We start from the raw sequence: 22,637 nt of genomic DNA, 5'->3' as shown, positions 1-22,637 counted from the left end.
GCTGCAGTCCCAGGCTCGTCTGGGGTCTCGCTGCAGAGAGCTCTCTGAGCCTGGCATGCGCCGGCACCCGCGGCTCCGCTGCCGGAGGCAGCCCCGGCACACTGCACACTGCCGTGGGCCGCCGGACACCAGGGATCGGGGCAGGAAAACAGCACATGAAGTGCTCTGCTTTTATTTTTTCCCGCCTAAGCAGTTTGTTTTAAGCACTACCTCATGCCACAGATCGCCATGTATGCCATGGCTGCTTTGAAGAAACACTTTAAAGCTCTATTTCTCAGGCAAACGTGAAGTCAAGCAGTACCTCATAAGAGAAATACCTATTTACTTTGCCAATACATGTATGCCCATGCAGAAAAAATTCTTCTTACTCAAGAAAAAGCTGTCTTTTTTTCTGACTTTATAACTGCTAATTAGGGCAGCTGTAAATCGTTGGGTATTTTTGAGACCATCCTCTGTATTGTACCACCCATCAGATGAATCAACTCTGTAACACCATTACAAACCATGATGTTATTAATAACAGTGATGACTGCACACAAATGCTGTGTCGCTGCTTGAAAAAGATTAGCTGCCTACTGACTCAGCCAGTATTCAGATTAAAACACCACAGGGTTTAAAGTTGAGGGGATTGGAGCTCGTGACTTAGGAGGAGGGGCTGAAAGAGCTGGAGTTGTTCAGTTTACAGAAAAGATGGCTACGGGAGGATCTTGTTGCTGCCTTTATTTGGCAGTTATAGGAAAGACAGAGCCAGACTCTTCTCAGCAATGCACACCAAAAGATGAGGGGCGATGGACGCAAACTGCTTTGAGGGAAATTCTGACTGGGTATTAGGGAGAAAAAGTTTCACAACGAGAGCAGTCAAACACAGTAATGGGTGTCCCAGAGAAGCTGCAAATCACCGGGCGTGGAGCTTTTCAAAGCTCAGCTGCATAAGCTTTGAACAACCTGATACTGAAGTCAGTCCTGCTCTGAGCAGGAGGTTGAACAAGAGACTCCCAGAGGTCCCTTCCAACCGGAATTATTCTATTATTCTGTAACTGAAAACATACTTGAATGGCAGCTTTATTAGACTCCACGCAGACTAAAAAGAAGCTAATCTAATAAACACATTTAAAATATAAACCTGCTTGCCACTCTACAAGTTCTGGTGACTTCAGAGAGATTCTCCAATCTCAGTAATTTAGCTTAAAAGAGTAAGTGTCATAAACCGATCTGTAATTGGCACCGTCTAGAAAACTCTGATAAGAAGTGGCCATTTTCAGTTCACAGAATAAAAACCTCTGCACTTCTGAGTGTGCCTTTTGAAACATCTCTTATACGCTGCATATAACACAGAAGATTGAGAGAGGCTAGTAAAGGCTAATACATACCTATCAAGTACATAGCCAAGCGCCTTATGCCGTATTCCTGAGTAAACCGATGGGCTTGTTTCCCAAGCAATTAAATTGGAAGCATCATGGAAAAGATGAATGTTTACCAAGTCAAAGGCACTATGACAAAAAAGGAAAAAAATAAAATGATTCAGGATAAAAGAAAAAAACATTTGTTGCATCAGCAAAGCATTCAACATAATAACACTTACTGTATTCCCTCTTATGTTAATATTTACCTTAATATTTACTCACACAAACTGTGCAAATTAAGCTATCATCAGAAAATTGTCAAAGACTATTATCAAACTTACGACAACTCATCCACAGGTAAGACTGCATCTAGGCTTTTGCTTAAGATATGCCTAATATGCAAATGAAAAGCTATTTGTCAGTTACAATTCACAGAAATCAAGCAGTACCCTCTCACTAAAATATTTTTAAAACAAAATTAAATGTGTAAACAAACAACTTCAAGTTTATAAAGCTGTAGCTAAATACCTAGTAAACCATGGCTTTGCAATAAACAAAATGAAAAGCTACCGACAGGAGAATTTTACTGACATTAAAGGCTAAATCATATCACTGCAACTCCTTATCTGTCCCTGTGTGGAGAATGCCAAGATAATAGTGGTCAATCCGCACATCACTTCCAGTTGGAAGAGGACACAGGATGTTTAACTCCGACTGTGCCTGCAGCATCATAGAATCAGAATCATTTCAATCATCAACTCCAACCGTTGATGCACTGCCAAGCCCACCACTAAACCATGTCCCCAAGCACATCTACAGCCTTTTAAATACCTCCAGGGATGGTGACTCCACCACTTCCCTGGGCAGCCTGTTCCAATGCTTGACAACCCTTTCAGTGAAGAAATTTTTCCTAATATCCAATCTAAACCTCCCCTGGCACAACTTGAGGCCACTTCCTCTCGTCCTATCGCTGTTACTTGGGAGAAGAGACCGGCCCCCACCTCGCTACAACCTCCTTTCAGGTAGTTGTAGAGCGCGATGAGGTCTCCCCTCAGCCTCCTCTTCTCCAGACTAAACACCCCCAGTTCCCTCAGCTGCTCCTCATATGACTTTTATGAGGAGCCAGCCTCAGAAAATCAGTAAAATTTGTAAAATTTCACAGCTTTGCTTCCTAACCTGAAAGACAGGAGTATTAACTCATCCTTTGCTACTCTGCAGTGATGCAGGGAGTCAGACGGTCCCTTCACCTGGCTGCGGGCTGGCTCAGCCAAAGCCTATTGCATTGGCATCCCCTACCAAATACTGGTAGTGCACTCTAAAAGAAGATAACCCCAAGGGATAACCACTGTCTCAGCTCTGGGAGCTCTGCCCTCCAGGAGGAACACGCAGGAGTCAAGGACTGCTGTTACAGTGCTCAGTGTCTGCCTTGTGGGACGGCCAAAGACTGACAGAAGAGATTTCTGAAAGGAATCATATTGCTTCTATGAAAATCTATGGATGTTGGTTTGGTTGAGGACAAGAGAAATGGGGATATTCTGGAAGTTCCTTCTTAATCAATTAGACCAACTTCAAACCCCTGTGAAACAGAAATACTTTATTTCGCCCCCCTGCATAAAAGCTACATTACAGAATCACAGAACAGTTTGGGTTGGAAGGGACCTTTAAAGATATCTAGTCCAACCCCCCTGCTCTGGGCAGGGGCATCTTCCACTAGATCAGGTTGCTCAAAGCCTCATCCAACCTGACCTTGAACTCTTCCAGGGATGGGACATCCACAACTTCGCTGGGCAACCTATGCCAGTGTCTCACCACCCTCATCGTAAAAAATCCCCTCCTTATGTTCCATCTAAACCTACCCTCTTTCAGTTTAAAACCATCACTACAGGCCTTTGTAAAAGTTTCTCTCTGTCCTTCTCCTAAGACCCCTTTCTATATTGAAAGGCCGCAAGAAGGTCTCCTCCGCGGAGTCTTCTCTTCTCCAGGCTGAACAACCCCAGCTCTCTCAGCCTTTCTTCACAGGAGAGGCATTCCAGTCCTCGGACCCTCCTCTAGCAGGTCCATGACTTCCCATGACCACTATTTGTCCACCCTATTTTCCCGTCCATTTGTTGTGACAGCTATTTATAACTACATCCTATTCAGTGTTAGTGCATAAGTTCCCTGACACAGGGACTGGAATTTGCTATGAGACTACACGACACTTGGCTGATTTTGGCTGGTAACAGTATTTTTAACAATAATAATACTGCTAGCCTTACAACGTACCTGTATGCAACTATATTCTTGTACTGTAAACCACTTCACACAATCCCACTTTTCACTGTGGCAGAAAATCTTCACATAGAAGGAATTTTCTGTTATAAACATGCGCAGACAGAGGAATTTCCTATTGTGACCTACGTTAATCACACACGAGGTGTCACTTCCAGTGGGCTGGGAGTCACCTGGAAGGCAAGCTGTCTTCCTGAACTTTGGTTTCCCACTGCTGACAGACAGGACACATCTGAGTAGCAAACAGAAAGCTATCCAGCTGTTACGGCCAAGCTGGCATTCTGCTTTACATTTGCTCTGCTTGTGGCTTTGTGTGTCATAGAATCATAGAATCATTAAGGTTGGAAAAGACCTCTAAGATCATCAAGTCCAACCATCAACCCAACACCACCATACCCACTACACCACGTCCCTAAGGGCCTCATCTACACGTCTTTTAAATACCTCCAGGGATGGTGACTCCACCACTTCCCTGGGCAGCCTGTTCCAAGGCCTGACCACTCTTTCAGTAAAGAAATTTCTCCTAATGTTCAATCTAAACCTCCCTTGGCGCAACTTGAGGCCATTTCCTCTTGTCCTATCGCTTGTTACTTGGCAGAAGAGACCAACACCCACCTGGCTACAACCTCCTTTCAGGTAGTTGTAGAGCGCGATGAGGTCTCCCCTCAGCCTCCTCTTCTAGAGGCTAAACACCCCCAGTTCCCTCAGCCGCTCCCCATCAGACTTGTGCTCCAGGCCCTTCACCAGCTTCGCTGCCCTCCTCTGGACATGCTCCAGCACCTCCATGTCCTTCTTGTGGTGAGGGGCCCAAAACTGAACACAGGATTCGAGGTGCGGCCTCACCAGTGCTGAGTACAGGGGCACGATCACCTCCCTGCTCCTGCTGGCCACACCAGTTCTGATACAGGCCAGGATGCCGTTGGCCTTCTTGGCCACCTGGGCACACGGCCGGCTCATGTTCAGCCGCTGTCGACCAGCACCCCCAGGTCCTTTTCCTCCGGGCACTTTCCAGCCACTCTGCCCCAAGCCTGCAGCGTTGCCTGGGGTTGTTGTGGCCCAAGTGCAGGACCCGGCCCTTGGCCTTGTTGAACCTCATACATTGGCCTCGGCCCATGGATCCAGCCTGTCCAGGTCCCTCTGCAGAGCCTTCCCACCCTCCAGCAGATCAACACTCCCACCCAACTTGGTGTCATCTGCAAACTGACTGAGGGAGCACTCGATCCCCTCGTCCAGATCATTGATAAAGATATTGAACAGGACCGGCCCCAGAACTGAGCCCTGGGGAACACCGCTCGTGACCGGCCGCCAACTGGATTTAACTCCGTTGACCACAACTCTCTGGGCTCGGCCGTCCAGCCAGTTTTTTACCCAGCGAAGAGTGCACCTGTCTGAGCCGTGAGCCGCCAGCTTCTCTAGGAGAATGCTGTGAGAGACAGTGTCAAAGGCCTTACTGAAGTCCAGGCAGACCACATCCACTGCCTTTCCCTCATCCACTAGGCAGGTCACCTGGTCATAGAAGGAGATCAGGTTGGTCAAGCAGGACCTGCCTTCCATGAACCCGTGCTGGCTGGGCCTGATCCCCTGGTTGTCCCAGACATGGCTCGTGAGCGCCCTCAAAACCAACCGCTCCATGATTGATCTTCCCCAGCACCGAGGTCAGGCTGACCGGCCTGTAGTTCCCCGGATCCTCCCTCCGGCCCTTCTTGTAGATGGGCGTCACATTGGCGAGCCTCCAGTCGTCCAGGACCTCCCCAGTTAACCAGGACTACTGGTAAATGATGGAGAGCGGCTCGGCAAGCTCCTCCGCCAGCTCCCTCAGTACCCTCAGTGGATCCCATCTGGCCCCATAGACTTGTGAACGTCCAGGTGGTGTAGCAGGTCATTAACTTCTTCCTCTTGGATTATGGGGGGGTTCATCCTGCTCGCCGTCCCTGTCTTCCAGCTCAGGGGGCTGCGTACCCTGAGGATAACTGCTCTGACTATTAAAGACTGAGGCAAAGAAGGCGTTGAGTACCTCAGCCTTATCCTCATCCTTGGTGGCAACGTTCCCCCCCGCATCCAATAGAGGATGGAGATTCTCCTTGGCTCTCCTTTTGTCATTAACATACTTGTAAAAGCATTTTTTGTTGTCTCTCACAACAGTGGCCAGGTTGAGTTCTAGCTGGGCTTTTGCCTTTCTAATTTCCTCTCTGCACGACCTAACGCGATCCCTGTACTCTTCCTGAGTTGCCTGCCCCTTCTTCCACAAGTGATAAACTCTCCTTTTTTCCCTGAGTCCCAGCCAGAGCTCCCCGTTCAGCCAGGCCGGTCGCCTTCCCCGCCCGTTCTTCTTGCGGCACATGGGGACAGCCCGCTCCTGCGCCTTTAAGACTTCCTTCTTGAAGAACGTCCAGCCTTCCTGGACCCCTTTGCCCTTCAGGACTGTCTCCCAAGCGACCCTCTCGACCAGTGTCCTGAGCAGGCCAAAGTCCGCCCGCCGGAAGTCCATGGTAGCGGTTTTGCTGGCCCCCCTCTTTACTTCACCAAGTATCGAGAATTCTACCATTTCATGGTCGCTAAGCCCAAGCCGGCCTCCGACCACCACATCTCCCACCAGCCCTTCTCTGTTCGTGAACAGCAGGTCAAGCGAGGCATCTCCCCTGGTGGGCTCGCTTACCAGCTGCGTCAGGAAGTTATCCTCCACACACTCCAGGAACCTCCTCGACTGTTTCCTCTCTGCCGTGTGGTATTTCCAGCAGACGTCCGGAAAGTTGAAGTCCCCCATGAGAACAAGGGCTAGCGACTGGGAGACTCCTGCCAGCCTCTGGTAGAATATTTCGTCTGCCTCCTCTTCCTGGCCAGGTGGTCTATAACAGACTCCCAGCAGGACATCTGCCTGTTGGCCTTCCCCCTCATCCTTACCCACAAGCACTCGACCTCGTCATCACTACCATTGAGCTCTAGACAGTCGAAGCACTCCCTAACATACAGGGCTACCCCACTGCCTCTCCTTCCTCGCCTGTCCCTTCTGAAGAGCTTATAGCCATCCATTGCAGCACTCCAGTCGTGAGACTCATCCCACCATGCTTCCGTGATGGCGACTAAGTCATAGCTACCCCGCTGCACAATGGCTTCCAGCTCCTCCTGTTTGCCGCCCATGCTGCGTGTCCTAGAGATCCGGTCTGCATTTTTAAAAACTCTTATCATCTCATTGCTTTGCTATTAAGCTCTTTTGGTGATGGATCATGATGAGTCACAATGAAACCAGAAAAACTCTTTTCTCAGATTTAGCAACACCACCACCCCACAACCCCCCTTACAAAAACCGCTCAAACCAGCGTATGCGGGAATTCCTGCATACTGCATTGAGGGACTGAAGGAAAGGTGTCTTCTATGAACCTCCAAAAAGAATACTGAAGGGATAGCATTGACAACGTTATGTTTTGGAAAGGAGGTCCCTCCAGCATCTGCAGAAAGTGGTGTGCCCCATTAGCTCCTACATGCATAATATTACTATGTGCTAAAAAAGCTGTTGCACTTCACTTTGAGGGCACAATTTTGGTTAGTGTTTCAAAAAATACATTTTGGGTAGGTTCCAAGAACGCTAACAATAATTATTACACTAGCATTGGACTGACAAGGGTAAAAACTTTCCTGGGTATAATTGAATAGATTTCTTTAAACTTCTTTTAAATAATGAAGAAACAGAAGTTACATACCAGAGTAGAAGTTAAGTCTGTCCTAGAGGATTGTTATAAGAAACTGTTTACAGAAACTATATAGAAACTATATATAAGGCTATTTAAAATGCTTTATTCTCACATTGACAAAAAACGCTGGCAAAATTTGGTTGCAGCTGACCGAAAGTAGCCAGCACTTAAATGAGAAAAGACATTATGGGAAGAATGGAGGCAAAATGAAACTGCCACAGCTCTAATAGAAGTCCAGTCTCGCTGACATTTTTAGGCAGGATGGGGGTGGTGATACTAGACCTGTTTTAAGCTCTCTGTCCAAGTATGCCTCAGTACTGTTCCTGTCCTTGGCAGCTCAGGCATACTCCATGGACAAAGGATCTCCGTCAGCTCCCCTTCACAGTCATGCGGGTTCTTGGTTTTCCTCTCTGAGGCCCCTTGAAACAATGCTGATGGCCACAGAAACGCTCCTCAGCCAAGCGCAGCTCTTCCAGACACTGTATTTTGTGGCTATACCCCCTTCAGCAGCTCTTATCTTCAATAGTAGTTGCAGACACATACTGATGATTTTGCGAAGGGCTCCAAAACCATGCATTCTCCACCTTAGGATAAGCTAAATGCAGAGATGCTGCTAGATAAAGCAATGAAACACGTGTTCTCATTTCTCTGCTTCACTGATGAACACCATTTGGGCTTAGCCCAGAGCCGCCTACGGATTTCAAGCTGCCTCTTCTCAGAAAAATCCACTGAGTGTCCTCTCAGTGTCTTCCCTCTCCCTTGGCCTTACTGCTAATGAAAGGTCCATTTAGTGAGTTTTCAGTCCCCTTCGCGAGGTGAACCCCAGCTCAGCCCCATCATCTGCCTGTATCATCTTGCCTGGGATTTCAGATTTAAAAAACAGTTCTTCCCTTTATAGGAGCCAAGCATTTTGAATTCGAACAAACAGCTAAATCATACTGACTTTGCATTACCAGTCCTGTGCCCGGACATCTCTTACATGAGAATTCAGTGTGGAGATAAAAAAACAACAGAGAAGGCAAACACACCTCATGTTCAAAAAGGAGTTTGCAGCCTGCCAGCGAGAACATGGGAACAGACTTTGGCAGAGAGAGGTATCAAGCAGAAACCCTAAGCTGTGCACAGGGAGATTCCTCAGATCGTGATGGAGTCAGGGAACAGATCTGGACACAGCAAGTAATGGCAGTCAAAACAGCAAATGCATGATAAAGATACACCGGTCACCAAGCACCCGGCACAAAGGCCTCTTCCAAAGATACTGGTGGGGTTTTTTTGGCTACAGGGAACAGCATATCTTGCTGAATGAACTCAGAGTGATGATAAAGTAGTCCTACTAACCTTCATACTAAGATATGTAATTAGTACATAACTACCAAACATAACCTGGAAACGATGGCTTGAGATGTCCATTCCTGGCTGTCTGAAGGATGAACAGAAAGAATCCCTGTAAGACAGGGAGAGACCTCACAAACTCACCTCCTGTGTGAAGGTATCTATAATCCATCTCCATCTGCCTAAAACCTGCTTGTTCTTAAAACTTGCTAATAAAGGACCTTCCACCTACAATTTCCCTGTCCTTAAATTAAAACTTTCATCATATTACCTGTTTTCCTGCAAATGAAACCAATTTTCCTTCTGCCCTTCCTGCAGGGGAGACAGATAGCAACCAGTCTCCCAGATGTGGCGAGCCAAATTTTTTCAACTCCTACTCAAATACTCCTACCATTCGTGACTCTCCTGTTCTTTTTCCAGCTTACCTAAAGCACAGCACTCAAAACAAGACAGAGTACTCTGTCAAAGGCCTTGGCAGCACTCAATTAAATAATTACCATACCTTCCCCCCTTCATGTCCTTCACATGATGTATCTATTAACACATCTCAGTAAGATAATAATGAATCATATTCAATTTCTTCTCCTTTGATCCTTTTCTACAGTATGGGTAATGAATCAGTTATTCCCAATATTGTATTTGTGCTTTTGAATTCTCCTCTCAAAGTGCAATGCTTTGCACTTCCCTGACTTTAATCTTGCAATCCTACTTTCTCTAAAATATCAAAACAATTTTGATTGCTGATTCTGACCTCTAATATACTTGCAAACATTCCCAGGTTGGTGCCACACCTACATTTTATAAATGTATTCTCTACTCCATTCTCCCTACCAAATATAAACTATGTATGTGAACTGTATTTAAGACTGTAATGCATTCAGGGCACTATCTTGCACCTATTAACACAATAACACTAAGGACTATTGGAATACAAATAAATACCGCTCCCCCCTATATTCAAGATACTAAAAAAAGAAAAGCAAAAAAAAGTGTATGTAGTTATCTTTCGTTTTTTCTTAAAATGAAATTTCTGAGTGCCCCAAGATTCCCTAATTCTTCATTCACACTAAAGATAAGCTAATGAAGAAAAATGAATGTGAAAAACGTGGATTCACAGAGGAACTCAACTGGGGCAGATCACTGAATCACAGAGGAGGAAAAAGAGGACAGTTCTCTGAAATCTTTTACGGTCACTTTTTTGGAAGCCCTCTGTTTTTGGCATGAGGTACATTCTATAATGATGTTTTCCTACAGAGGGAAAATTAACAGCTCCCTTCAAGGATTCACACAGAAGTATTAACAAGTCTCCTGGCTATACTTTTATTGAACTATTAGCATATAGAAATGTATAGATCAAAAGTCATGATTATGAAAATGGACAGAACTTTGTTCATACGCATATGCACATAGACTGGGTTTAAACACTTACCATACCATGAACAGACACGTTATGCATTTAGACCTAATTAGGTGTATTTTCTAACCCCCTGTATTTTCCATAATATTTCACTTTCATTCTCCAGAAATTGTTCACAGTAACTTGACCCTTCAACTTCTCATTAGAAACATTTCAGATCTTGTTAGATCATGTGGATCATAATTGCAGACTATTCCAGACACAAAACTACCACCATAGCTCATCTCATTACAGATCAGGAAAAGCTGTGAGCCTCCTCACTCTTACTTCCCAATACACCCTCAGGAAACATAAGCATAGTATATTATCTGATCAGAACATCTAGCTACAGACTGCTCCTCCCAAGAACTATCCTTTTTTAATATCAACTCGCAAGAAAACATTTCCTTTGAATCTATCTCTGAAGAACATTTTTTTCTTGGAAACGCCAAAAAATAAATTCACGTTATTTTTTCTGCAAAGAGGAAATCCAAGAGGATAGGAGAGACAGATGGTGTAAGAGGAAAGGCCAGATTAGCAATTGGTGCTAAATACCCACTTCTGCAAAGCTCTACTGCTGGAATCACATGCCATGTCATACGGATCTGGAAAAATTAAGAAGAACTTACATTATCCCATAGCTGCCTACCTGATTTCTGGGTCAAAAGTCTGTAAAAGGAGAAAACCTGCTTCTTCATTTTTCACAAATTGTTTGCTTAATCTAATAAACATGCTTATGCAAACAAGCAAGAACACTATTCAGCACTCAAAAGTCAGCCTGTGTGAACATCCATCAGACTTTAAAATCAAACTTAGAATTTTAAGATGTGAAATGACCACAGGAGGAAGGTAAAAATGTTGAACGTTCACATACATTTAGGTGACTATAACATAAATAAGCAGTAGAGACCACAACTATGACTAAGTGGTAAAAAAGTATGGTCAGGTAGGACTACAGAAATCTGAACCATCTGCGGGTTTATTGAGCTCTCTTTGTGTTAAGACAAGGAGAATGTTCAAGCTCTCTCAGGTATAGTGCTTTGCACAATCAGCTGCTTCCCCCAACATACACTACTACTATTACTACTATTATTAAACTTATTAAAGATAGCATTTTCAAACACAGATAGTAAGTAGCTTTCAAACATAGATAGTAAGTTATGAGATACACCTCTTGTCAACACTAGTTGGCACTGCTTCTTCCAAAGACAGTGATCTAGTGTGTAACACCATCACGATTTTCATACAGTTGTCTGCTCCCCTCAGCCCCCACCTCTTTAGGCTGTTGGATGATCCCAAGAGCAAAAAATGTTTGTTTCTTCTGCAGATTTTCACAGCACATCTTATGAGGAACTCTCTCTGCTTTGACAACAGCCAGATTACATTGAACTTAAATAAGTCTTGCTCGGTGGGATGTTTCCTCAGCAGTCTATGAGCGCACAGAAAAGGGGTGTGCTGCCTGCTCGCTGCTGCCCCTCCACCAAACCCTACCAGGGAGTGCTGGCTGCCAGGTGCTTTATTCCACTCTAGGATGAAAATAAGCAACCTCACAGAAAACAGGACCATGCCTTCGGTTTAAAATGGGAATCCTGACCTGAATAGGACAAAAAGTTCTGTTCCAGTAAAAGTAATATAGTAGGAACTGGTTTTAAAAAGCTGTATTCCTTAAAGGTAGAGTCCCTCCACTGACTTCAGTGGAAACTGGACTGGGCTTAAAGGGCTGGCTTAAAGAGTTTGTAGAGAACAGACACACAGCTTTTTTGATCATGCTTGATTGAGAGGTTGCTTATGACCTGAATTATCCCATGCTAATTGCACATACATGTGAATATCAACATCACATTTTGTTATGCATTATTACAATTTACTGAGTATTATGTGTTCAATAAATAATAAAGCAAAGCAACTGTTTTGGAACCAATCTGTTCTATGAATAGACCAATCTATATATATAAATACCTTCTTTGACATAGTTCTTAACGAAAACATACATAATATACACATAATCAGCAATAACTTAAAGGTGCAACTTACCAATCAGTAATACACCATCTTGTTCGAATGAAACCTTTTCTGGACCACTTACACTAAAAAATAAGCAAATAAGAATCAGTCACCTTAAGTAAAGGACTACTGTGAAAGTGAAACATACAGAGAACAAAATAAAAAAGGTTCATCCATACGCTGTAACTAACAAGCGCTACACACCAACTGAGGTATCTTGAAAACATATATTGTGTCTCTCATAAATCCTGGGATTATTTATATTTTTGGTCCTGCAGCATTTATAAACTTACATGTAAAATTAATATAAGCCCTGCTAGTTGTTTATAGATGAAAGATAACCAATTAGGAAAGCTTTACAACCATATTTATGCTTAGCCTAAACCAGCAAATTCTTATTGCCTATGCACAAATGTCTTGGCTTCTTTGTAGTTTTACTTGAACTGTAAAATGTCATCAGAGATTTACATCAAATTAAAATGAATGAGATCTGCTGGAAAGCTATTTCTCCTGCTGAGCCAACCCACCCAGTATTTCTATAAAAGTTAGAGGGAATTTAAATAATGGTGAAACATTACATTTATCAAAACTGCAACGTCCGCGAGAAAGCCACAAATCAGCCTATGCCAACATATGGCACTTATGATACAGCAAAAGGATTTTTTCAGCACCACTCCTAAGCCACTGCCATAAATTACAGCCTCCCACAAAAAGACATGATTCTGCATCCTATTTATTCACTGTTAACAATGAATATGGGGCTAGGCTAATGTTCTCTGGTAATGAATATTGCACCAGACAGGCCTAAATAATGATGCCAATGATTTTGCAGCAAAAGACTGCAACTCCTTATTATAAAATAAAGTGCCAGCCATAGCAGAGCATCTCCGCGTTCAGAGGTACCGCTCTCCTAAGCCTCTCCTAAGGCACTGCCTTCAGAAGAGACTTGCTGGATGTATTTATCCACCACACTGTGAACACAGTCCTCATTTTAAAGTCCCAAATACTGCTGAGATAGTGAAGTGCCTCACAAAATCTAAATGGGCTGTTTTCTAACCACCCTTCAGATAACAGTTACCTATCTCCCACCTCCTCCCCTCTTCAGGCACAAACATGGTAACCACGGTCAAGACCAACCAGATGTAACACCATTCCTTTACGAGGGCCCCTTTCCCACTGGGGTTCTCTGTTCCTTCAAAATATGCTTATGAAGATTTTAAAGTGTTTATTTTACTGAATAAATAATAGCTTATTCTTGAAAGCTTGAATGTGAAAACTATTTACTGCAGTTGTTCTCTGCTATCCAAACCCAGGAAAATGTGCAAAGTTACTTGTAAATGACAGCTTATTTCATTCATTGCACTCAACTTCAGAGTTTGTCATTTTGTGGAAAAAGCGTTACCTACATGCTACAAAACTAAGAAGTAAAAATTGTCTACAAAATTTATGCACAGTTATGTACTCCAGATTTTGGGAAACCTGTTTTTAGTATTTCTTACTTCAGGTGGCAATTTCAGAATCACCTTTCTGCAGGCTTGTGGGACCTTCCTGCACAGACTGCTAGAGCCAAATTGTACTGCGAGCGCCGCAGGGAAAATTGCAGCTTGGCTGCTTACCTGAGGACTCAGCTGTTCTGGCCGTGCCGAAGAAAGTATGGAGGCTTTTCCTGCACAAATTTTATCAGCTTTGCATTGCTACAGCAGTGGGCAGCACAAGGAAGTAGTCCTCTCAAGACGGTCAAGTCCAAGAACAATGACTAACAACAAAGTCCTTTATGCAGTAATCAAAATTCCTATTTTGATACTGTGGACACAATGAACAGCTTTCTTCTGTTCTTGACTTATGTCTCTACTTACAGTTAGCTTTCAGTAGCTCATAGAACAAATATTAAGAGGGAATAAAATAAATTAACAAAACAAATGTTTAGCCAAATGTAAAGATTTCCTACAGACAAAAGGAGAAAAACCTCCTAAACCCAGAATAAATGCGCTTCTCTTCCGAGCATACGCAAAGTTTGCAACACCACCCGCCGCAGATCCGCCTGGTGACTCCTGGCAGCTGACTGCAGCAATTCTGTAACTACAGACAGGGTCGGAGGATAAGTGTTTTTGAGATATTTAGTAATGAATATCAGTTGTTTGTTGATGCTTATAGGTGCTTAAATCTTTTAAGAATTTGGGCTTTTGAAAGCAGGTAAATTTGCATAGGTCTAATAAGGTTGTATTCAGGGAGGAAATCCTAACAGTTCACTACTCTGAAATCCAGTTGATGGATACGTTCAGAGGGGAACTAATTTCTCTGAATCCTTACTACTTTTGTCTTAGGAGAGCCCAAATTTTGATTTTTCTTAAACTGCAGCTCTACTGAGAAAACCTCTGAGGTGTCTGTGAATAAGTATCTGCTTTATCGTAAATGATTTTTTTTCAACACTGAAAAATAAACTCTTCTGTAGATCCAGCAGTCACTCTGGTCAACCAGGGAATGGCTGGCTGGAGGGCTGACCCACCACATCTTCCTAATAGCCCGGCTTTCGGGGCTGAACTTCAAATCCCATAATCCAATAAGGTCTTGTATATTCACAGTTTCTGTGATGATCATGACAGCACAGTTACAAGTTGAGATTTGGCAAAATGTCAACATTTATTCAAAAGCAAAACAATGAAAAAAGTTAAATGCTAAAAGCATTCAAAATTGGCTTAAATCTAATCTCAATCAAAAAAAGGGGAGCACTGTCATTTCATTCTTAAAAATAACTGTATGGAACTTTTAATTACTGAAGAACAATACATAGAACTTAAAATCAAATAGTCCAAGCCTATGATGTGGCCCAAGATAATGCCTTCAATCAAGCTGTCATTTTTCATTTGCTACTTTCCTCTTTGGCAACATATTTGGTACTTCAAAAGATGTAACATTAAAACAGGGCCAACTAGATCATGTTGCTTAAAGCCATATCCAGTTGGGTTTTGAGCATCTCCAAGGATAGCGATTCCACAATCACTCTGGGCCCCTCTTCTATTGTTTACCCTCATGGTGAAATCTTTTCCCCGATTTAGTCAGATTTTCCCTTGCTGCAACTGATGACTGCTGCCCCTTGTCCTGTTGCTGCACAACCACTCAGAGGCACCTGGGCCCATCCCTCAAGAGCCACCAGTTGGCCACTGCAGCCAGCAGCGTGGTCCCCCACCACCTCCCTCTCCTGGTGGCACAGACGGGCTCCCTGGCTTCTCTCCCACATCCCATGCTCCAGCCCCAGAGGTGCCTCTGCTACGCTTGCTCCAGTTTGCCCACGTCTGTCTGGTATAGGCATTCCCAAACAAGACACTGGAGATGTGACGTGGCCTTGGAGTGCCAAATAGATGGAGGAATCTTTTCCTGGGACCTAACACATCCTGGGATGCTGTTGGCCGCCTTTGCCGCCAAAGCACAGTGCTGGCTCATGTTCAACTTGCTGTCCAGCAAGATCCGGGTCCTTTTCTGTTTTCTGGGTAGCCACCTCCAGCCTGTACTGCTTTATGAGGTTATCCCACCCCAGGGACAAGGCTGGGTGTTAACCTTTGCTGAACTCCATGAGGTTCCCATCAGACCATTTCTTCAGCCTGTTGAAGTCCCTCTGAACAGCAGCCCTGCCCTCCAGCACATTGACTGCTCCCCCAGCTTGACATTGTCTGCAAAGTTGAGCGTGCACTCCATCCCGTTATCCAAGCTGTTAACAAAAGTGTTGAATAGTACAGATCCCACCATCGACCCCTGAGGAATACCACCAGCAACCAGCTGCCAGCTGGACTTTGTTCACCACCCTGTGAGCCTGGTGGTTGGTCAACTTTCCAGCCATCTTACAGCCAACTTTCCACCTACCCAGTACACACGTCGCCAACTGGACTTCAAGGATACTGTGAGAGACTGCACCGAAGACCTTGCTAGAGTCAATGCATACAACATCCACAGTACTCCCCATGCCCATGCAACTGGTCATCCAGGAAGATTTGCTCCATCACCTTCCCATGACTGAGGAGAGGCCACCTGGGACCCTTCTTGAAAATGGCTGTGACATTTCTGTTAGCCCTCAGGAACCTCTCCCTTTTGAGATGGCAGTGAGAAGCCTCCCAATGACATCAGCCAGATCCCTCTCTCCCTTGGATGTGGCCTGCCTGCTGCCGCGGGCTCATGCACGTACAATTAGCTTAAAGTTTTGTGCAACCAAAGTGTATGAGACCAAGAGTCCTGTTGTCAAACATCATCCACTTCTCCAGCAGGCCATCCCACAGGACTTTACTCTTGATTCTGTCACTGACGACCTCACCAACACAAGCAATACCAGTATAAAGTACGCCCAACCCTCAGCACTGCTGCCTTATTCTGTTTCATGCAAGCCTACAGTGATACAAGCCCATTAAAACGTATTTGCAACACAATCTATATTTCATGACATGGTAAAATACAGAAATTCTTACAGTAGCTTGGCGTTTCCTCACACATACACTGCAAATACCGGTTTTAAAGGCAGCAGTATGTATTAGAGGCTATTTTGCCAAAAATTTTCTCTAGTAACTGAAATTCTGACACCTCGCTATTAGAAGTCCTTAAAAAAAATTTCTTAAAAAAATCACAATTTGAAAACTTGTAGTTACATTCCGCCAGCCTTTTCTCTGTGAATAGAGTCTCTCAGGAGATCGTGCTGACCTTTTAAAACCCCCTAGAAACACCACCTACATAAATAACCTCTGCTACATCGGGTAAAAGGACCTCCAGACAACATTAACATGAAGAGAGAGGTTATAGAGGGCTAATGTCAAAAAGCACTGTGAGCAATAAGTAATGCACACAAACCATGATTGATAATGACTAGCACAGAGCCTTAATTCATCTTTTCTCCATCATTTTACTGAGAGGGACCGTATCAAATTAAATAGTGACCCAGCAAGGGTTTATTCAACCATACAAAGCAGGGGCATGAAGGAAAGACATATTAAAGTGGCAATGACTGCAGTGTAATTGCAGCTTCTTAAAGGAACACCACAGTTCAGAGGAAGACGGGAAATCTTGTACATGAAGCAGCTGAATACTGAGGAGCAAGAACAACTGAGGCACCAAGCGATGTTCAGCACTAACAGGCCCGCATCACCGCGGTGAGAACAACTCCTCCTCAGAGCCTCACGCAGGAACCTGTGCTTCAGCATATCACAATATCCTCAACGTTTAACTAGCCATGAACAGGAGCGTGTATTATGACAACTTTCCATAAAAACCACACAGAATGTAGTTCCTGCCCCAAAATTACTTCCTTTCTTTTCTTAGATCAGTTTACAGAACTAAACTAGGAGTTTGTATGCAAACTGTTCAAAGCACCTTTCTAATTTCCCTGTATTTCAGAATAATATGCAGTATATGGAACACTTAAGCCCAATTCAGCCTTTGAACACTATCAAGCATTGTAACAGCACTATTAGTCATATTTTTACTGCTAAAGATTTTTAGAAGTCATTACATAAATTTAAAAGTCTGCAAATGAAAATATCTATGGCACTCATCAAAAAAATGTATAGTGAGAGCTTAAGAATATGAAGTCAATCTATCTAATGACAAAGTCTATTATGTAGTGTAATTATTTAATTGATAATTTGCTTTTTCACATAATGCTTTCATTACCCTTTATTTACCAGAAAATACAGTATAAAGAATTTAGTAAGAATATATCTATCGGAAGACCACATTTAAGTATCTGTGCGTGATGTAAGCAAATGTAAGAAATATGTGATAAAACCTATACTTGCTCCACTTATTTCTACATACAAAACCATGGGACATGCAAATCATTATTGCTATCTGCTTCTTCCTATACACATCACCAGTGAAGTAGCCAACCAGTAGCAATAATTTTTTCACTAAAAATTATTTTAGAAGACAGAAATACAATACTGATGCAACTTTTGAAAGAAAGATCAAGTTAAGTATTTACTTGTAAGAAAGTTTTAAGTTACCACGTCAAGTTGGCAGAAGGCCTGTGGAAGCAATAGGTACGAGTATACGCATGGTGGGGCAGAGGTTTCAGGGGTCCCTTTTTCATCTGTTAGACAACCTCGAAGGACCAACTGGATAAAAGAGAATGCAGGAGCAAGGATGTGAAGTCAGAGGGGTCTGACCCTGCCAGCAGCTGAACTGTAATGCTCCAGTCTAGGTCATTGCCAAAAATAGCTGAAAATAATGGTATGTGTTTGAAAGCACAACACGGACTAACCAGCCTGTTCTCACACTTCATATCCACTGCCAGAGATACAGTATTTCTTCTATTTTACAAGGCACTTTCTTTTTTCCTTTTGTCCTTTAACTCTCCAAAGGACATTTAAGTCTGTAAGAATTCCTTCCTTTGGAACAGCAGAATTCAGGGTTCATAGGAGTACAAACAATCGACCTAAATTTTAGACACCTAACCCAAAATATGATAATAATTCTGTAGCTCATTTCACTTTTTCTGAGAACGCGAAGAGTCATTACAAAACTTATTTTATAAAACAGTCATTAAAGGTAGATAATTACAATATAAAAATTTATACTAGTAAGGTAATAGCAGCATGATGACAACGTGACACAGACCTGCCAAGAGCAAGGTCACATGACTTGTCCCAAGATGACAAAATCAGAACCCCAGTCTCGCAGCGTATTTGCTGCTATGGTCAGGATAAGCCTAACTCAGCATTTGACCACATTCTCTCCCAATTAAGATTTTCTTTAGGACTTATCTATACAGCCAAATTATATTATTGTTGGAGCATATGACTTAAAATAGTTACAAAAGCAACAGTGGTGGATGGAAATCTCATGGTTTGGGCCTTTTACTTGGCCCAAGTAAAAGCCAGCACAGGAGACTGGGGAGGTACTTCAGCCCATGGTGGAGAATGTCACCCAGCCAAGGCTGAATAAAGCAAGAATACCTATGCGTTTGTATCATAAAATGTGCAATTTGTATATTCCCCCACTCCAAACTGTAAATTACCTTTAGATACTTGTAACTTGAACACACTTAATTCCTTTAACTTCAATAAATAATTCAGTTATTAATAATTTGCCTATTTAACATTAAGAATGCAAAAGTTAGCAGGCTTTGGACCTAATACAGCCCAATAGTTGAACCACTGTTTAACATCTTAAATAAATAGTTTAACATCTTAAATAAAAAAGTCATCCTTCACCTTAGATATATAGAATCATAGAATCATAGAATCATTAAGGTTGGAAAAGACCTCTAAGATCATCGAGTCCAACCGTCAACCCAACACACCATGCCCACTACACCATGTCCCTAAGGGCCTCATCTACACGTCTTTTAAATACCTCCAGGGATGGTGACTCCACCACCTCCCTGGGCAGCCTGTTCCAATGCTTGACAACCCTTTCGGTGAAGAAATTTTTCCTAATATCCAATCTAAACCCCCCCTGGCACAACTTGAGGCCATTTCCTCTCGTCCTATCGCTTGTTACTTGGGAGAAGAGACTGACCCCCACCTCGCTACAACCTCCTTTTCAGGTAGTTGTAGGGCGCGATGAGGTCTCCCCTCAGCCTCCTCTTCTCCAGACTAAACACCCCCAGTTCCCTCAGCCGCTCCCCATCAGACTTGTGCTCCAGGCCCTTCACCAGCTTCGCTGCCCTCCTCTGGACATGCTCCAGCACCTCCATGTTCTTCTTGTAGTGAGGGGCCCAGAACTGAACACAGTATTCGAGGTGCGGCCTCACCAGTGCCGAGTACAGGGGCACGATCACCTCCCTAGTCCTGCTGGCCACACCAGTTCTGATACAGGCCAGGATGCCGTTGGCCTTCTTGGCCACCTGGGCACACGGCCGGCTCATGTTCAGCCGGCTGTCGACCAGCACCCCCAGGTCCTTTTCCTCTGGGCACTTTCCAGCCACTCTTCCCCAAGCCTGCAGCGTTGCCTGGGGTTGTTGTGGCCCAAGTGCAGGACCCGGCACTTGGCCTTGTTGAATCTCATAGAGTTGGCCTCAGCCCATTGATCCAGCCTGTCCAGGTCCCTCTGCAGCTGAACAACATGCCTTGCATATTTTGGATCACTGATGTACTTTAATACTTCCAGATACAGTATTTGGAAAGAAGAAACCTTTGGGAACAGAATTTAAAAAAGAACTATAGCTTGGGAAGGAGAAAAGAGAAAATTGTTTCTTATTGCAGATTTCAAAGCAACAATCTTTATTTTTATTTTTTATAGTCACTAGCTGATCCACCATCTGTAAGCCAGCATAAAAACAGGTAGAGATGATATAGATCATCTGTATACTCTTAGAAAGGTATCTACATTTTAAAATAGGAAAAAAAATTCCTACTTCATGTCCCAGAAAGGAGATACCACATCTTTCACCTTATAGTATTAAGTCTCTTCTCAGATCCTCTGTTAATAGGATTCCTTTAGCCAGCAGATGGATTGTGAATACAGGCAGTTTCATCTACTAAAAGACAACATAAATCATCATTGAGAAAGGAGAGACCGCAGTAAGGTTATCACCATACAGCCTTCTCCATGAAAGGTTTGCATTAAAGCATTAGTGAAATTAATTCATCTTTCATAAGAGCTTTGAGCAGTATCTGTGATCTATGATAACAACCAATTTCTCACTATGGAAAAAAAAAATTACTCAGGCCTGATAGACTACACAAATCTGCTTTTTTTTAAATGGCCTAACATTATCTGGAGTGTTGCTCCCAGAGGCATCATTTGAGTCTTAAGCCTAGCCAAGAGGACCCATAAATCAAGACAGAAAGTTTTGTTAGTTTTATATGCAGTGGGCTGTAATTATTTTGAATTGCATTATGCCTCAATCATTGTAATTACTTTTAGATCATCCTTAAGCAGCAGTAATAAAAAGAAAAGAAATCAGTCTTAAACCATTTCTCACACAAAACATTGTAAATGCGATATGAGAAGTCTGGCTAAAACACAAGAGCATGTAAATGTAACGTTTGGACAGATGTGCTGCTCAAGGATTCTGCTGTGTCAACTCAAATTTTCAAAATACACATTATTTTGTGGTCTTTTAATTAGCATCGTTATTACCAACACTTGTCTAGGATGAAGATAGGTGATAAGAAAATTAATTTTAGCTTTAAAAACAGAAACATGTATATGAGAACCAAAACTATGTCACTGTTGGTTTTTTGATGTTGGCGTACTCATGTGTGCTTCAGAGACTCTTTGGTCTTCAGTCCAAAATGAAAAACAGCGTACTGTAAAAATCATCACAGTTATTTTCTAACTTTTCAAGTCACATGAAAAATATGCTGGCTTGGTCTATGCTAGGTTGCATGCCAAAGGAGCATGGAAAGTCACAGAACTGTAAATATCGATGCTGCTATTATCCACATTATTGTAGTCCTGGAGAGCCCGTATCGCTTTCCTCTCCTACTGTGTGAAGCTCTGAAATAAAACGGGTAAATCCCGCAGCCTGTTCTACGGAGTCCTGCTGCAACACTCTTACAAGGAATTGTTCTGTGTGCAGGAAGAGAACTAACTTTCCAGGTGCTCAGGGATTTGTTCATATCTTAATTGCGAGTGTTCGTGGATTTTCTCTTCCCTATTTATTCTTCCTCCAGGTAAACAGTATCCCTGACCACACCAGAACACAGTGCTTTCTCCTTAGAGAAGTCATTTGGGGTAATGTAACAAATAGGAACAGTACGAAGGCGTCAGACCCTCACAAGGTATTTAGCTGCTTCTTGGGTTCTGGACCTAATAGTCCTGTACCTGAAGCAGCGCTGCAGGGTGTATTGAATATAGAAGCTGTTGCTCCAAATACAAACATGGGAACAACGGATCCCTGAGCACCCACGAGAAATGAACACGATCCCTGGTCCACAAAAGAGTGTGGGAAAGCCACTAGACTCAACCATTTCTCCAAGAGACTGTGAAGAATTGTTCAGGTAAGAGGCAGTAACAAACGATGCTGAACAAGTTACAAATTTACCAGTCTCGTGATGAAACAACAGCAGTGAAATAACGATGGAAATAATTCTTCCTGGGTATCAATGAACAATCCATAATTTGGCCTATTGCTGTTAAGCGTGGTAACAGCTCTCACACACTGCTGTTCAGTGCTCTCAATATTACAATCAAACCATTCAACACCACTGTTCGTTTCCTACTTACGTTGTCAATCACCCATACTGCTACCCATACATGTCAATCACCCATACAGTTTATTGCTGATGGAGGAGAAAAATAAATACCTGAGTAACCCCTTGAAATTCCTTCAAAACGATATAACACTTAACTTCAAAGAAGTATTTAAGATGTTTATTCACAGGAAGTAAAAGCTAGTAAAATTATGTCGAAGGTAGTTTCCCTTCCAGTATAGAGATATAGAATATAAAAATATATAATTTAGTATCAAAGTCAAGAAAAGGAATAACCTACATCCCATCAACCCCATAATTATTTATGCAATGCTCTTCCAAGCACACATGCACTATGTAAATATCTCCAAGTGTGTTTATTTACAAACTCTAAATTAATTTTTAAAGTTTATTTAGTTCTTCCTTATATTAAAGTAGTAACATGCCTGTTTGATCCACAAATGTTATAGGAATTCAACAAATT

At 43.0% G+C, this 22,637-nt stretch overlaps 1 protein-coding gene across 4 annotated transcripts in view; it reads right to left on the bottom strand.

The window, feature by feature from the left end:
• Window positions 1-22,637, bottom strand: part of INPP5A (inositol polyphosphate-5-phosphatase A) — a 262,986-nt gene that overhangs the window by 91,106 nt on the left and 149,243 nt on the right. For all 4 annotated transcript variants that reach the window (XM_075155323.1, XM_075155322.1, XM_075155324.1 and 1 more), the window contains exons 7-8: window positions 12,066-12,118; window positions 1,371-1,490 (exon numbers count right to left, since the gene is read on the bottom strand). In XM_075155323.1, the coding sequence (XP_075011424.1) occupies window positions 1,371-1,490; window positions 12,066-12,118 (173 nt within the window). The remainder of the gene's footprint in view (window positions 1-1,370; window positions 1,491-12,065; window positions 12,119-22,637) is intronic.

This window comes from Calonectris borealis, chromosome 7 (assembly GCF_964195595.1).
Source record: "Calonectris borealis chromosome 7, bCalBor7.hap1.2, whole genome shotgun sequence".
In the NCBI taxonomy this organism is placed as follows: Eukaryota; Metazoa; Chordata; class Aves; order Procellariiformes; family Procellariidae; genus Calonectris; species Calonectris borealis.
The sequence above is the reverse complement of the archived record's forward strand: the minus strand, read 5'-3'. Positions and strand labels throughout refer to the sequence as shown.